Source organism: Mesoplodon mirus (genome assembly GCF_964341445.2).
Source record: "Mesoplodon mirus genome assembly, chromosome: 18".
Classification (NCBI taxonomy): Eukaryota; Metazoa; Chordata; class Mammalia; order Artiodactyla; family Ziphiidae; genus Mesoplodon; species Mesoplodon mirus.
The window spans coordinates 53624911-53642232 of NC_138994.1; the positions used below are offsets into that span (position 1 = coordinate 53624911).

Genomic DNA, 17322 nt, shown 5'->3' on the forward strand with positions numbered 1-17322 from the left:
ATGCCAAAGGACCAAGAATAAGCAAGACAAGCTTGAAAAAGAGTAAAGTCAGAAGATTCGAACTATCAGATGTCAAGACTTTTAAAGTTTTAGTAATCAAGACAGTGTGATACTGGCACTTAGTAGACCAATGGAATAGAACAGAAAGTCCAGAAAAAGACCCACACTTGTTTTATGACAAAAGTGGCAATGCAGAACTGTGGGGAAAAGACAGTCTTTTCAATAAACGATACTGGATATCTGGGGGGGTGGGGAATGGTTCTTGACCTTGAACCTCACACTGTACATGAAATCAGTTCCAGATGGGTTGTAGATCTAAATGTGAAAAGTAAAACTGTAAAACATATAGAAAATAACCGAATATCTTCATGACCTTAGGATAATCAAAAAAGTTTTTTAAACAAGTCAAAACTCAATAACTGTAAGAGTAAATTCCCTGGCTGTCCAGTGGTTAGGACTTGGCATTTTCACTGCAGTGGCCTGGGTTCAATCCCTGGTCAGGGAACTAAGATCCCGCAAGTCTTGAGGTGTGGCCAAAAATAATAAAAATAATCAAGAATATCTGTTTATCAAAAGATATACTAATCTCCAGGGAATTATACTGAGCAAAAAAGATCAGTACCAAAATGTTACATACTACATATATGATTCCAATTATATAACTTTTATATTTAATTGTGGTAAAGTACACATAACATAAAATTTACCATCTTAACCAATTTGAAGCCTACATTTCAGTGGTATTAAGTACATTTATATTATTATGTAACCATCACCACCATCCATCTCCCAGAACTCTTTGTATTTTGTAAAACTGAAATTCTATACCCATTCAGTAATAACTCCCCATTCCTCCTTGTCCCTGGCCCCTGGCAACCATCGACCTACTTTCTGTTTCTATGAATTTCACTACTATACATACCTCACATAAGTGAAACCATAAAATATTTGCCTTTTTGTGACTGGCTCCTTTCACTTAGTATAACATCCTCAACCCTGAATAACATCCCATTGTATATATACACCACATTTTGCTTATCCATTCATCTGTTAATGGACACTTGGATTGCTTCCATGTTTTAGCTATTGCTTTTGATTTGTTTTGTTTTGTTTTGTTTTTTTCCCCCCCCGACCAGGGACTGAACCTGGGCCCTCAGCAGTGAAAGCTCCGAGTCCTAACCACTGGACTACCAGGGAATCCCTATTTCTAATTTTTTGAGGAACTATATTTTTTTCCACAGCAGCTGCACGATTTTATATACCCGCCACCTACCAACAGTGTACAAGTGTTCCAATTTCTCCACATTCTCACCAACACTTGTTCTTTTCTTTCTTTCTCTCTCTCTCTCTCTCTCTTTTTTTTTTTTTTTTTGGTAGTAGCCATCCTAATGGGTGTGAGGTATATATAACATTTTTGAAATGACAAAAATTTAGAAATGGAGAACAGATTAGCTGCTGCAGCGGTAGGAACAGGTGTGGGTGTGGTTATAAACATTAGGGATCCTTGTACTAGAACTGTTCAGTAACTTTATCGTGGTGGATACATGTACATACACAAGTGATGAAACTGTGTAGAACTTAATACACTTACGTAAGTGAGCACAAGCAAAACAGGAAATCTGAATAAAATTGGTAAATTATGTCAATGTCAACATCCTGTGATATTTGGCTGTGGTTATGATATTACTCTGCAGTTTTGCAAAACGTCACCAGTGGAGAAACTGGGCAAAGTGTGGAAGGGACCTCTCCATATTATTACTGACAACTGCATGTGAATCTACAATCGTCTCAATAAAAATTTCAATTAATAAGCACACACACACACTCACACACAAGGACCCATTGAGAATATGAGAAGGCAAGCCTCAGAATAATGGGAAAAGATATTTATAATACATATATCTGGGCGAAAAAAGTAGTACTCAGAATATACTTTGCAAATCAAGAAGGAAAAAGACAGATAACCCAACAGAAAAAGAGAAATGATGGCTCAAGCACTACACAGAATGGCCAATAGATGCACGAAAACATGTATGGCAAAGATAGTGGCAAAGGCAGTGGCAACAACATGTTCCCTCTTACAGTGTGACTTTGACAGTCCTTCCAATTAGAGGTGGAGACTGTGCCCCCTTTCCCTTGAAACTGAGTGGACTTTTGTGACTATTTAGGTCAATAGAATACGGCAGAAGTGATATTATATGACTTCCAAGGCTAGCTCATAAAAGACAATGCATCTTCTACTTTATTTGCTGGAATATTCTGTCTTTAAGTCTTCAGCCACTGTGTAAGCAGTCTGACTGTGCTGTGAGGAAGCCCAAGCAGGCAGACCACATGGATAGGCCCTGAGCTACATGAAGAGAGAGGGATACCCGGCTAGCTCCCAGCTCTCCCAGCCCCCATCTGACTTCATCTGCATGAGAAACCCCAAGCCAGTTCTGCCCAGCAGACTTCCTGAAATCCTGACTTCCAAAACTGTGCAAAGTAGGAAAAGGACTGTTGTTTAAGCTTCTAAGTTTGGGGATGATTTGCTACACAGCAATGGATAATGGGAATAGCATGCATAACTTCATTAATCATCAGGGAAGTCCAAATTCTGACCAGAACAGATATCACTGCACATCCACCAGAATGACTAAAATGGAAAAGAGTAACAATACCAAGTGTAGGGGAGGATGTGGAGCAACTGGAAATTTCACACATGGCTGGAAGAAATGTCAATACAACCACTTTGAAAACCTGTTTGACGGAATATAGTACCTACACCTGAACGTAAGCATGCCCTTTGACCCAACCATTCCACGCCCAGCAGAAATACACACACATGTATGTACAAGAATAATGGGAGTTCCCTGGTGGCCTAGTGGTTGGGATTCCGGGCTTTCACCGCCATGGCTCGTGGCAACGTGGTAAAAAAAGGAATATTCACGGCAGCGTTATGAATAACGGCCCCCAAACTCAAACAATCCAAATGTTTACTAATGGTAGAATGAATAAAGTGTAGTGTTTTCACGAAATTGAATACTGTGCAGTAATGGAAATAAACCAATTACTGATCCATACAACAACTTGAATGAGTCTTGCAAACATAATGTTGAGCTAAAATGATACATAGTACATCATTCCATTATACAACATCCAAAAAAGCAGGCAAAGCTAATCTATGGCATTAGAAGGCAGGATAGAAGTCACCTTTGGAGAGAAAGAGGTGGGTAACAGAGAGAGGATGCACCTGGGAAGGTGGTGTTTCTTGACCTGGGTGGTTGTTACTGGGGTGTGTTCACTTTGTGATAATTCACTTATGAGTTTGGTGGGGTTTTTTTCTTTTTTCTTTCTTTTCTTTATTTTTTGGCACCACGCAGCTTGCGGGATCTTAGTTCCCCGACCAGGGATCAAACCCAGGCCCCTTGCAGTGGAAGCTCAGAGTCCTAACTACGGGACCACCAGGGAATTCCCCATTTTTTGAATATATATATATATATATATATATATATATATATATATACACACATATATTGTACTTCGGTAAAAAGTTAATTCAAGAATAAATTGTCGGGCTTCCCTGGTGGCGCAGTGGTTAAGAATCCTCCTGCCAATGCAGGGGACACAGGTTCGAGCCCTGGCCCGGGAACATCCCACATGCCACAGAGCAATTAAGCCTGTGCGCCATAACTACTGAGTCCGCGCTCTAGAGCCCACTAGCCACGACTACTGAAGCCCGTACGCCTAGAGCCCTTGCTCTTCAACAAGAGAAGCCATGACAGTGAGAAGCCCACGCACCACAACAAAGAGTAGACCCCACTCGCCGCAACTAAAGCCCACGAACAGCAACGAAGACCCAACACAGCCAAAAATAAAAACAAATAAATAAATTTTAAAAAGTGAAAAAAAAATTGTCTTAGTGGGTGTATATATATTCCAAACTTATCAAATTGTGCATTTTTAATACGTGCAGTTTATGGTCAATCATACCTCAATAAAGTATTTTTAAAAGTTGAAAAAAAAAAAGAATAAATTGCTTCCAAGGCTTTTTGGCTGATCTGGAAGAATGGAGCTGCTATTTGCTGAAATGGGAAAAACAGTTGAAGGAGCAGATTTGAGGTGGGATCAGGGACCTCGGTTTTGGACATGTTAAGTCTAAGGTGCCTATTAGAGAAATTTGCCAACTAGGAGGCTCACTTTACAAGTTAGTTTTGGGGAGAAGTCTGGCCTGGACACATGGATTAGGGAGTCACCAGTGTGTAGACAGTATTTAAAGCCATGGGACAAGATGAGATCAATGAAGGAATGAGTGCAGGTGTAAAGAGAAGAGGTTCAAGGATTGAGCCTGGGGCCGTCTATAGTGAGGGTTATCATAAGGACTAAATGACATAGCTCATGTTTGCATCAAACGTGGCACTTCATGAGCACTTAGCATGTAGGAGCTGGTATGATTTGCTTGGTAGCTGGCTAATAAAGCCCTCTTGCAGGCATTTCTTTTTTTTTTTTTAACATCTTTATTGGAGTATAATTGCTTTACAATGGTGTGTTAGTTTCTGCTTTATAACAAAGTGAATCAGCTATACATATACATATAGGCATTTCTTTTCTTTTTTTCAGATTTTAATTTTATTTTCCAACTGATTACTAAAATGTTGTATATGTTGTACTCATTTAATCCTTGAGCCAACCCTGTGAAAAGAGCTACTGCCCTCCATTTATGAAATAACTGAGGCTCACGGAAGTGGAGAAACTTGCCCGAGGTCACACAGGGTCTGAGCCAGAACCAGGACTGCAAGCCAGATGCCCAGACTCTGAGGCTCCTGCTCTTTTCACTACTTCCTGTTGACTTTCAGGAAATGGAGGACTGGGTGGCCGCACTAGGACCTAAGTAGGATATGGTCCTGGTTCGCCTTAGCGTCAGGGACAGTGGCTAGCCAGAGGAAACGACCAGAGGGGCCTGGGAAAAGGCAAGCGTCTTGCTTAAAGAGGCTTGAAGGATGCTGGAGGCGGGGAAGGGGCAATGATCTGGAGGGAGGCTGAGGCATCAGCACCTGTGTTAAAGCCAATGGACTCCGAGAGTGGGGAGAACAAGGTCCCGTTCCCTGAGCCTGGAACCCGCCTCAGGAAGGGCTGAGGGCCCAGCACAGAGCGGGTTAAGCACCCTGGAACCTTCGCCTGGGGTGGGGGTGGAGGCAGAGGACTGTCTGGAGGAGCCTCTTCTGGCCTGATAATCCAGGCTGCCTATCTCTTTCACAGCAGCTGTGAAGCAGACAGGTTGTCCTGGCAGGGAGGGAGGGAGGTAAAGCCCAGCTGATGGCGGGAAGGATTTGAGGAGGGAGGGACACCCAGCCTCCCTGGAGATCCTTTCCCACCTAACAGCTAGCTACCTTCAGGACTGTGCCAGGAGGTGGGAGCGGGCATGGCCCGAGTCTGGACATGGGGGCTCCCACTGACCAAGAGCACAGGAACTGGGAGCTGATAAACAGATCTAGGGAGGTGTGGGTTGGAAAGTTTCTATTTCTGCCTCAATATGAGCCTGGGCAGGTGTGCGCTCCCACGCACACCTGGCAGGTATTTGAGTGAGCATGCCCCCCCCCCCGGGAGGATGAGTAGGAAAAGCCCATGGCAAAGCCAGAAGGGAAGGAGCCTGGCATTTGCTGAGCTCCTGTTACATATGAGCCAGTCCCTAGGTTAGAAACTGTCACCTCTACTGTCGCATTTCATCTGTACCGCAATCATGAAAAAGATGGCATTTTAAGCCCATTTTACTGATGAGGAAGCCGAGGCTCCAAGAGCAGGGCAGGGCTCAGGCCCACTCGGCAAGCTGTGATAGAGCCCAGGCTCTGACAGATCCAAAGCCATGCTTTTCCCTTCTGGCTCTGAGTCCATCCTGGGCTGGTGGTCTGGAAAAAAAGCAAGAACTCTAAGGCATGACTCCTGAACTGTACAGGCGGAGGCTCTGGTTCAAGCCTCAGATGGCCTGGCCTGTGACTCCAGGGCATGTGAGCTCCATACGAGGGCCTGGCTCGTGAGCCGCAGGAGGTCAGCGAATGGAGAGGATTGTTGCTGGGTTGGAGTTGGCCAAGAGCAGGTGTGGAAGAGGCTTAAAAAGGGGTGAGACGGGTGGGAGTCTCTGAGGAAGCAGAAGCGAGGAGGGAATCCCGACTCCACTCGGGAGCTTCCCACATACTTTCACTGAGTCTTCCCAAGGTCAGCCCCATTTTAGAGACGAGGAGACCAAGGCTCAGAGAGATGAAGCAAGCAATGTGGTCAGAATCACACTACTGGTAGGTGGCAAAGCTCAGGTCTGATTCCGTTGCCTCTGAAACTTTATAAGGCCCCACAGAGACACACACAAAATCAACCTCAATCATAGCAGCTTTGTGCACAGAGCTTGGAATCTGGAGTTTAGAGAGAAGAGTTGTAGCCTTGCCTCTTCTCCTGATTACTGTGTGACCCAGGGTCATGAGTTTCCTCCCAGAGCTTCAGTTTCTGTTATAAAATTGGCATGCAGTCATCTTCTGGAAACTGATAGACATTGGCAAAGCCCCCAGAGAAGCCATTGCTATGACCCGCAGCACCTGAGTTCATTACTCGTGCACTTGCTCATGGGGCCAACAGGAATAGAGCATGGAAGGGGATGTGTTGAGAACGTGAGTACACGCTGGTCACTGTCTGCAAGGCATCTGTTCAGCGTAAGGCGTTCTCTGAGCATCTCCCAGGATAAGGCCCATGAAGGGTGCTGGGGCCATAGAGAAGAATCAGACAAGGTGCCTGCTCATGGAGCCATTGGGGACAAATGAGGGAACAGATGAATTCTCACAGTGTGATAAGGAGAACAGAGCAGGTCCAAGCCTAGACACAAGGGCAAGTGTCAGGGAGGGTTAGGAGAGGCTTCACAGGCCAGTCATGATGAAACCAAGCTGGGAGAAAAGGCGATCGCCAGCAGTAATCTCCGACAAAGCCCCAGGTCACAAGCCCCAATCCACCACATGGAGAGTAAGGATTAGATGAGTTTTCCAGCCTTTCTTTCTCACACCTGTTAAGCTCCTAGAACCACACCAGGCTCTTGCTTTGAGTCCCCTGAATCTGAAGCAAGACAGGAGAGCAAGAACTTCCCAGAACTTCTTAAAGTCCTTGGTTCCAAGATGAGTTTTGCTGCCAACGGTGCTGTGAGTGAGACACGGAAAGACCGTATTTTTCGGCCTTTATCTTTGTACAAAACTGCCAACTTCGTGAAACGTAGTAAAACAACCAAGAGAAAATGAAGAGTAATTTTACTAGCTGAGTCCAATTTTTTTGATGTGTATCTCCGTGTGTTGTAGGTCTATGCAGGCATCATACATGTGTGTTGTGTATGTGTATCTGTGCGTGACTGTGTGTGTATGTCTATGTACCTGTGGGTACCTGCTGCTGCCTTCCTATTCCTCATAGGGTCATGGGTTCCCTGATTCTGAGAGGTGGAGGGAACGCTGAGGCTTTGGATGATACCCTCCCCTCCTCTGGGCCTCAGTTTCCTCTCTTATATAAAGGAGGGACTTGAACTTCATGATTTTGAAGGAATCTTGCAGATCTTTCTGTCCTTAATTTCATCACTCAGCATATGGTTTAAGGACTTCATCCAAAGAAGGACAAAATAAGAGTCAAATGTTTAAAGCTGCAGTGGCAGGGACTGGAATCAGACTTTGGAAGGATAAGGTCCCAGACAGGCCCACCCCAGTCTCAGGAGAGCCATGAAGCTCCTAGTCTGAAGCAAAAGCTGTGAGCATATAAGGCTTCTCCCAAGGACTGGGATTGTGTCCCCCAACCCCAGGCTGGCTGCCAGGCAAGGGGCAGAGTCTTGCCCCTTGTGACCTTGTGACCATGTGACCTGCAGAAAGGGAGAAGTACTCCCAACTTAACTCCCCTCAGGGCTCTAAGGAGGGAGAAGGATGGAAAAGCAGCCATCCAGGAGACCGCCCTCAGCATGAAGTGTCCTCAGGTTCTACTGTGGCCCCTGCAAGCTCCTGATAAGCAAAAGGGCCCCTGCCCTGATAGCCCCAAGTCTGCTAATCAGGGTCCGCAGACTACCCCGCCCAGGCTCAGACTCTCCTTCAGCCCACACCCTGATCGCAGGCCCCTCCACCCAACTTGAGGCCACAGTCACAAGATCTCTGGCTGGTGGAGATATCTCTCCTCTACCTCCAGGACCCCTGAGTGCTGTCCATGCTCACCCCTGGACTTGGCCCCCAGGGTCTAAGTGGAAACCTAGCCAGCGAGTGGCATGAATTTGGCCCTAGTGCCTGAAGGCTTTACTCTGGGAAGGGAGCCTGGACTATCTGTGGGGTCACAGGACAGGAAAGGGGGTCGCAGGGAGGCAGGAGTAGACAAGGATAATTCCTCACTGGGTTGGAGCACCTGGGTCTATAAAGGCTTCTCACCCACATTTCTCACTTAATTCTTACAACTTGGTAAGATACGTATTATCACCAAAGCTCAGAACAGTGGCATTTGCCCCCAGTCACACAGCAAGAGAGTGAAACAGGAAAGGAGGGAAGGAAACTGACATTGGTTCATGCACGCTGGGCTCTGATCTGGGTGTTTGACATGAGTGCTCCCATAATCCTTGTAATCACTGCTTGAGGTAGGTTGGACGGCGCCCATTTTGCATTTGAGGAGACTGAAGCAGAGAGCACTTGGCCCAGAGGCACAGAGCTGGATGCAATGGAGTCGGGACTGTCACTCCAGGCCTGTTACCTCTAAACCTGGGCTTTCTCTATGGCCTCCAGCTGCTTTCAAGAGTATTTTATGAATTTTCAGATGTTCATCAACAGGTCTCGGGACTACCCTGGTGGCGCAGTGGTTAAGAATCCGCCTGCTGGGCTTACCTGGTGGCACAGTGGTTGAGAATCCGCCTGCCGATACAGGGGATACAGGTTCGTGCCCCGGTCCGGGAAGATCCCACATGCCGCGGAGGGGCTAGGCCGGTGAGCCATGGCCACTGAGCCTGCGCGTCCGGAGCCAGTGCTCCGCAACGGGAGAGGCCACAACAGTGAGAGGCCCGCGTACCGCAAAAAAAAAAAAAAAAAAAAGAATCCGCCTGCCAATGCAGGGGACACGGGTTCAAACCCTGGTCCGGGAAGATCCCACGTGCCGCAGAGCAACTAAGCCTGTGTGTCACAACTGCTTAGCCTGTGCTCTAGAACCCGTGTGCCTAGAGCCCGGGCTCCGCAACAAGAGAAGCCACTGCGATGAGAAGCCCGCGCACTGCAACGAAGAGTAGCCCCCGCTCGCCACCTAGAGAAAGCCCACGCACAGCAACGAAGACCCAATGCAGCCAAAAATAAATAAACTAATTAACAAGAAGCAACAGGCCTCACCTGTGGCCTTCAACAGCGAGCCCCTGTGGGAGGCGGGTGAGGTAGGCATTAATTTGTTTAACCCCTTCTGTGGGCCAGCACGAGCACTGTGCTAAGTGCTTTACCAGCAGCTCATCACCTAGCTCTCACAGCTCTGCGAACTGGGGACTGTTATTACTCCTGTTTACAAAGGCGAACAGGGATGGTCCAAGAAAATGACTTGCCTGAGAGAGCCACAGCTTTGTCAGTCTGCCTCCCCAGGTCAAAGTCTCTCCCCTCCCCCACATGACATCAGTCATCCGACGTGAATGCTTGTTTAGTCACTACTCTGTGGTAGAGATACATTGGTGAATAAACCAGGCCCTCGTGATTATTTGCTTAATGTGAATAATCACACAAATAAACGAGCCCATAACAGGGGGATTTAACTAGCCAGGACAAACTTCTCTGCAGAAGAGACACTTAGAGATGTGAAGAGGGAATAAGAGTTAACTAGACAAGAGAGGAAGGAAGATCATGCCAAACAGAGTCAGAGCATGTGCCAAGCCTCTGTGACAGCAGGAGGTAAAACACCTCCAAGGAACCGAAAGAAGTTTGGGTCTCTCCCCTCACTCCCCATCCTGGCCTCATCTGCCCCTGCAGAGGCGGGTGTAACTGCTTCCCAGCATACACACCAGATGGTCTAGGAGAGGGGAAGGGGAGGGAGCGGAGAAGCAGACGTGCTCCCCAGAATGGGGGTCCAAGGAGCAGTGGCCCTGCTTTGAGGAGTCTCTACTCCAAGTCTTACCTTTCCCAGAGGCAGAGAACCTAATACTGCCGGGCTCTCACCCTGGGGGCCTTGAGCTCTGACGAACAGCCCCTACCCTTTCCTAAGCTGGCTCCCACGTGAGCTTGGGACTCAGCCAGCCACCCTCAAATGTTCCGGCAGAGGACCCCTCCCCCTAGAGGACCTTGCCCTGGCAGAGGTGGGCAAAGGGTCCGGCCTCCTTGGGTTCAGCATAAACATAGACAGGGGCCGGGGGACTGAAATTTAGGTCAGAGCTTGCCCCAAGATCCAGCTGTCAGGACCCTCCCTGCCTTATAGAGATTCAAACATTCCCATCACCAAAAACAACCACCACCACCTCCCCAGGGCTCTGACCAGCAATTAAGCCCTGCAGGATGGCTGGGGTGAGGCTGTTTTTTCTTCAGCCAGGCCCAGGCCCAGCAGGCTTAGCAAGGTCCATAAAAGAGTATGTGACAAAGGGCCTAATGGAGAAGGGCCAGTGACCTTCAGTCCAAGGAGTCTAGCAGGGAAAGGGTTAAGAGGCAGGGCCTTCCAGAACCCGGGAAAGTGCCCCACCCAAGGGGAGGGGCCAGCTGGTGGATTAAAAGGGAGCAGCTTGAGTGGAGAGGCAGGAGGGACAGGGTTTCTCTACTTCCAAAGGCCTTAGTCTGCAGTTCCAGCCCCAGGTAAGTGGTCCTCCTCTGGGTCTGCTTGTTGGTATGACCAGAGGAGATCTTCTGCTTAATTATGTGATCTCTGGCTTGTTAAACTCCGGCACTGGGTCCCTAAGGACATCTCAACAGACCCTAGCTCTGACGGGCTCTTTGCATCAGTCCCCTTCAGGCTGCCCTTGACCACAGAACCAAGGAGATGCCAGCTAGGGAGTGGGGAGCTGTGTCCATCCCTGACCTGTGCTGCTGTGCCCCCAGTGCCTGGCTCTCTCTGCCACAGTGGTCTCCAAGCCATGCTCCCTGTGCCTCCTGCAGGGCCCTGGCTGGGATATCATCATATACTGTAAGTTTGTGATGAGACACTACAGTATAGATGATGTACTAATCCGGGTACTCCCAGCTCTGGAGGCTGATGAGGAGGCCAGGGGTGGCTGCAAGCCCACCGTGCTCACTGCTCAGCCTATCACAGCCTGCCGACCGCCAGGGCACTTGGGGGTGGCGAGGAAACCGTTACCATTACTGAGTTTAGTAATGGTAACGGTTCTCTTGCTGCACCCAGAAAACGTGCCAAGAAGATTGCTCGGGACCCTGGAGCAGCCTACTGAAGGGAGGGAGACTGCAGCTCAGACAACGGGGTAGGGGTGGAGGGAATGGGTATGTTTTCTCTTTCCTGTTCTAAAGAAATAAAGATGAGACCCAGAATGCTGCTTGTCTTTTAACTTTATTAGCATCCAAGATTGGAGAGGGGGGTGGTGGGAGGGATCAAGGACTTGAGGAGCAGTGGGAGGCACTATCTCACTCAGGACACGTGGGTCCTTACACAGCTGCAAGGTGTATGAACTGAGGGGAGAGGGGAAAGATCTCCCTGCTAACAACTCAGGAAGAAACTCTGGGCCCAATGCCAGGTGGCAACAGTGCTCCCATACCAAAGGGCCAGCTTCTAAGACCTAAGTAGCTACAGGCCCAGGCAGAGGAACTACATGGGAACCAGGCTAAGGTAGATTCCTTCCTCCAGCAGGAGGCATGGCCGGGCAGGGGCTGTGCAGACTCGGACGGCCACCCAGCGGTCAGCCAGCCAGTCACTGTCCAGGCCCGGCTCCAGGCCCTGCAGGCCCCAGGTAGGGGCAGTTCTGGTCAGTGGCTCCCGCCAGCAGCTTGGGCGGGGATGCCTTGGGAAAGATATCAGAGGGTGGTCACTTCAGGAGTTTCACAGACAGGCGGAGCTGAACTTCACAGAGGAAGATGTTCATGAGGTCACGGCCCACCTCCTGTGCCACCTGGGAGATCAGGTGCCCCTTCGGACCGATCAGGATCCTCTGAGGGTGGGGTAAAAGACAGAGACGTGAGCCTGCTCTCAGAGCTCCCAAGCAGTCAGGGGAGAACCCCTGCCTAACAGAGTATCGGTCCCTCCTCCAAGCCTGGCCCTGCTTACCATGTGAGATTCTTTGGGCACCAGAAGCTTCTGCTCAATCATCAGCTTCCCGTTTGGCCCTTCCTCCCACATTACCGTCTTCTGCACAGGGAGACATCATGACTGGTCAGGCAGGCCCCAACCCACGCCCTCTTTGGGACCCAGCTGTCTGCTCCGGGTGTGTGCCTGATGGAGAGCCCCATGACCCCGAACTGTGCCTGCACCTGCTGCACGTTGTAGGGCACCTCCTGGGGCAGGTACTCCAGGAGTTTCTCTCGGATCATGTTGGCGCAGATCTCCTCAGGCGTCTGGCTGGTGAGGACTCCACTGTGGAACTCCCAGGGCCCTGGCCGGGCCTGTGCCAGGAGATATTGCTATGGGCACAGAGGGAGTAGGTAGGCATCTCAGTCCCAAGCAGGACTTTCCTCTCACTCTCACTTCCAGGAAGAGGAACTCTGAGGCTTGTCTTCACATGGTGGAAACCAAGGGCCAGGCTATGGTCAAGGCTAACTGACCTTTAGTGTTTTCACATCCTCCTGGCTTAGGGCTGACAACATGAAGATCTCCTGGAAGTGGGGCCAGCCAATCTGCTGAGGGTCTCCCATGGACAGTGTGTTTGGGCCCTTAGCTGCTGGGCTGGAGCAATGGTTGCCCGGCTGTGAGCGGACAGCCTGCCTCGTTTTGAGCTTCTTGCCATCGACCACACCTTCAGTGAGGGCTGCTGTAAGCTCCAGGAGAACTGACTTCTGCTTCAGGCAATCAACCTGGGGGTGGCGGACGGGCAGAGGACTGTGGTCAGTGAGACGGGGCCCTTGAAGTAGACCCCTTCCTCAGGTAGGGGGTGCTCACCTTGTTCATGACAAGGACGCTGGGGACTTGGGAGAACTGGGTCAAGCACTGGAGCACCTGGGGACTGAGCTGGTTCCGAGTCCACTTGTCCGAGACATCCACAAGAACCACAACTGGGAGTTGGCAGTGTAGAGAGGACAAGGTTACGACCACTCTTTCCCTCCAACCCCCAAAACTTCCAGGGTATGGGATCTGGCCAACCCCCATCCCCCCAAACTGTCAGCAATGAGAGGCCATGACCATGTAAACTGGGCTTCAGATTCCCATCCTGAGCCTAACCCAGATCAGCAGATTCCATGCTCTTCCATGGATCTTCCAACAAAGAGAGCTCCAGATGGTGCCTAAGGGACAGACAGACATAGATCAGGAAGGGTCTTGGGAGTGATGCCCTCCTGAGGAGGGATGGGGTGTGATAAGGGGGTTTTCCAGCCCCTATGGTGGAATCTCCCCACTCCCTCTTCAACACCTTTCCCCCCTACAACTCCCTGTTTCCCCAGCTATTACCTTTTCTGTTTAGCAGGGCTGATGAGGCCAGGTGTGTCAAGTAGAATCTAAAATCAGGAAAGAGAGATGCCCAGACCCCCGACCCCAGGAGGAAAGATTATGGCTGGGTAGTGAAAGGTCACCCACCCTTGATGTCAGGAGCCTGCCCCCACTTCTTGGCCAAGCTGACTTCAAATTTTTACCCTCCAGCCTTGCTTTAATTCTAGATAGAATCCAGGAGAAAGAGAACAACTGTGAATATTTGGAAGATTAGGAAGCAGTAAAGAGGCAGTGAGACCTTTCTGACTAGATGCCAAAGGGGGAAGGTAGAGAGAGAACTGCATAGGCCTACAGGAAGAGGAGCCCCCTTCCCTCAGAGGAGTGAGCCTAAGCATCATTTTCTTCAGGTCTAACAGTAAGGGAGACCCTCTTAGCTTCAACCTCTGTCCTGTTTGCTGGACATCCATCGCAAGTACCCACCACCTGGGTCTCTTTCTCTGTGATGACCCCCAGAGCTTGGCTGCGAGTGGTATGCACCTTCTGGGAGACAGGGAACACCTGCCAGGAACAAAAGTCCCAAGTGAGGTCCCAGATCCCTCCAGAACAATCCACGAAGGTACAGTAAGAAGTGAGAAATGAAAGGGTGGGGGGTGTCAAGGATGCAGCATACTTTTCGGCCCAGCAGCTGGTTGGAGAGGGTTGACTTTCCTGCATTCGGGGCACCCAGGAGGACCACTCGTAGGACTCGGGGGTTCTCAGGCATGTCCGGGCGATGGACCAAGAGGAGATCCTGCTCATCTGTGTGTGGGAATGGGAAGGGAGTGAGAGGTAGTGCAACCTGGATCCCCTGTCAGGTACTTGGTCCTACCCATCCACAAAGGGAATACGGATACAAGATTAGTGCATAGGTTGAAGCCGAGACCTAGCTTTGAGATTCAGTTTGTCCATTACTTTGTTTATATGCCTTTATCAAGTTCTCTAACCTCTCTAATCCCCTTAGTTTTCTCATATGTAAAACAGAAATGATATTGATGGTAACTACTTACTGTATAACCTTCTTCTGACAGTGGGCAATTGTGTAAAACCACTCAGCACAGTGCCTGGCACTTAATACTCAATAACCTTGTGGAATCGTATTGTGTAGTTGTGCCCAGTAAATGTATGTACATGTGTGAAAGTATCTCTATACCAGATAAAGCCAGAAATCCCTCCAGCTCTCTCTCACCCTACTAAGGGTACAATGAAGGCTCTGCAAGCTTTCTCAGTCTTTCTGTAATTGCTCCTTATGACACTGCATCATAATTACCAGTTCTGTGTTCAGTCTATGCTACTTGAAGAATAGAGGGTGCTATTTCCAGGTGTACAGTTGACCCTTGAGCAACATGGGTTTGAACTGTACTGGTCCATTTATACGCAGGTTTTTTTGTTTTTTTATTCTTCACTAAATGTGTACTATGCGATGTGCAGTTGGTTGAATCCTCAGATGGGAATCGTGGATACGGTGGAGCTGCATATACGGAGGGCCCACAATAAATTATATGAGGATTTTCGATTGCTTGGGTTCTGCACCCCTAACACCTTTACCCCGAGTTGTTCAAGGGCCAACTGTAACTCAGTGTCTTGATAAGTAGATGGGTCAAGTGTGCTCCCCATGTTAGGACAGAGAGCCACAACTCTTCCATGCCTGTGGCCCTTCAATCTCCTGCTCTATGGTTGTGACCAGATCGGTTCCCTCTGGCTCGAAAACTCTTAGCACCTAGTATCTCTTTCCTATGAGATCCTTCACTGCTCGCTTCTATCTCTCGGGGCCTCAAGATCGTTTTCTGTAATACAGAGCCAAAGACGATATCCCCAGAGACTGAGGGATTTCCCCGACACGGGGCTTTCAGTGCTAAGACCGTGACAGTCCCAGACAAATCTATCTGGGCTCTTTACCTCTGTGCATGGACACGGCGGGGACGCGAACATTCAACGAGCTGTCTGGCTGAGAGAGTCCGAGGAAGCAGTCCAGGGCTGAGTTCTGGCCATTAGGGCGAGAAGCCGAGGCCAGGCGGGGACCAGAGAAGGCCGGGCCCGAGACACAGGAGACGCACCTCTGCTGACTGCCCAAGAGCGAGGGGATCCGGGTCACGCATTCCCTCGCGGCGTCGGGACCCGGCTGCCAAACCCCTAACACGGTTCGAAGGAGCACAGTGCCTCGCCTGCCATGGGTAGCCATCGCAACCGCAAGGCACTCCGGGAACTCCCAGGAACGCACCTATGATTGGACAGTGCTGCGGAGAGGCGAGCGAGCAGGAGAGAGCTAGATCGGCCCAAACAGAGCGGAGGAACATGGGACATTGAAGGTTGGCTGGGGTTGGACCGGCTCTGGAGACTGCCCGAGGCTAAGGAACGGGGAAAAAGTGTATTTAGAGTTTGTGTGAGCTTGAAGATCGTTTTGGATTCCCATACGTATCGTGTTTTCTTCTTCTCCTAACAAAGTTTTGTAGAAGGCCCTTCTAGCCCTGCCTCATGAAAGACTACATCTCCCACGAGGCCAAGCGGCAAAATCGTTCTCTTAGCGCCTGACCTCACTAAGCGGGAGAAACTCGCGCAACGAAGGAGGGATGGTCCGGCGCGTGGGGCCGTGTACTGCTCCCCCTGAGGGTCTTTTTAGTCCTTTCCAGCCTCAGGCTTGCAGGATCCCCTCCCAGTGCCCCTCTGGCTTGGCCTAGCGTCGGCAGCGGCCTCCGGCAGTCTGTACCTTTACTTTATGGGAGCCTCCTGTAAGGAGGGGTCGGTGTTCCCGATGAGCAGCAGACCCGGATTTCCCTCCTGTAAGACTCGCCTACTATCTCCTCTCTGAGGCCATTCCTTTCTGGAGAAAAACCAGAGGGTCTGCAAAGGGAGAAGAAGCGGCTTAGTCACCTAGGATCTCCCGGACTGCCTTAGCGGCCTGAGGAACCTGATATACCTTGGCCGATCTGTGGCCTTAAGCCCTCTCTTCATCCTTTGAAGCCTCAGTCAGACTTTTGGAATTGAGGGATAAATGTCGCGGGTTTGGAGGTGCTGAGGATACAGCAATGAACAAAGCGGACAGAAATCTCCAGCACGGGACTTGTATCCTGGGGTCCGTGCGTGTGTGTGTGCGTGTGTGTGTGTGTGTATGTGTGTAAGAGAGAGAGAGAGAGAGAGATACCTAAGTGACCTGTGACCTGACAAGAATAGTTTCAGTAGGATGGTCTGGGTGAAAGCCTAAATGGAGTGGGCTTAAGAGAGAATGAGGGGAAAGAAACTGAGGGCGGCCAGAATATATATACAACTCTTCCCAGAGGACCAGAGCAAAAGGGAATGGTAACACAAGATGAGGAGAGAGGGGTGGAGTTAAGAGAGGGTTTCCTTTTTCTTTTTTTTATGATGGGAGGTTTTTGTTTGCTCATGGTAGTGACCTAGTAGAGAGGAAGAAATGGATGATATAGGACAGAGAGGGGAGAATTGTTGGAGGATGGTAAGAACCAACTGGCCAGGCTGCTGTTGTCGGAGTGGATGCTGAGTGTGCAGAGAAGCTCTTAGTGACATGGATTGACAGAGCCTTGGGCAGCCAGATGCACTGATGGTTTGCAAATGGTGTCAGGTTCCAGCTTTCAGGCTGCCTGCTCTGTTAGTAGAAGAAACAACCTTTTTGGAACATGATATTCTGGATGTTCTTTGGGCATATGGGTGTCCAAAGAAAAAGATGCTACTAAATATGAGATAGCCAACAATCAGAAAAACACAAATCTTCCTTCATGGACAGTTAGGTGAAATACCATTTCAACTGCAATTTAGGTGAAGGGAAAGTTCAGG

The 17322-nt window shown here is 49.5% G+C and overlaps 1 protein-coding gene across 2 annotated transcripts; it reads right to left on the reverse strand.

Moving 5' to 3' along the window:
• Nucleotides 1–11456: 11456 nt before the first annotated feature.
• Nucleotides 11457–15749, reverse strand: ERAL1 (Era like 12S mitochondrial rRNA chaperone 1). 2 transcript variants are annotated; one of them, XM_082602880.1, is made up of 10 exons: nt 15433–15749; nt 14168–14295; nt 13978–14055; nt 13519–13565; nt 13294–13355; nt 13015–13127; nt 12681–12929; nt 12390–12539; nt 12187–12267; nt 11457–12070 (listed from the first exon to the last, which is right to left on the reverse strand). In XM_082602880.1, the coding sequence occupies exons 1-10, from the start codon at nt 15713–15715 to the stop codon at nt 11948–11950; spliced, it is 1314 nt and encodes a 437-aa protein (XP_082459006.1). In that variant the 5' UTR covers nt 15716–15749; the 3' UTR covers nt 11457–11947. The 2 variants fall into 2 exon arrangements, with proteins under 2 accessions (XP_082459006.1, XP_082459007.1); XM_082602881.1 differs by lacking the exon at nt 12187–12267.
• Between the last annotated feature and the right edge of the window lie 1573 nt (nt 15750–17322).

Bases quoted from the DNA above. Each gene is read 5' to 3' on its own strand.
- ERAL1 (XM_082602880.1), bottom strand. From the start codon at position 15,715: ATGGCTACCCATGGCAGGCGAGGCACTGTGCTCCTTCGAACCGTGTTA. The intron at 13,128-13,293 runs GTTAGGCTCAGG...GCCAACTCCCAG, and splicing joins CATGGAATCTGCTGATCTGG to TTGTGGTTCTTGTGGATGTC. The intron at 12,540-12,680 runs GTCAGTTAGCCT...CTGTGCCCATAG, and splicing joins AGGATGTGAAAACACTAAAG to CAATATCTCCTGGCACAGGC.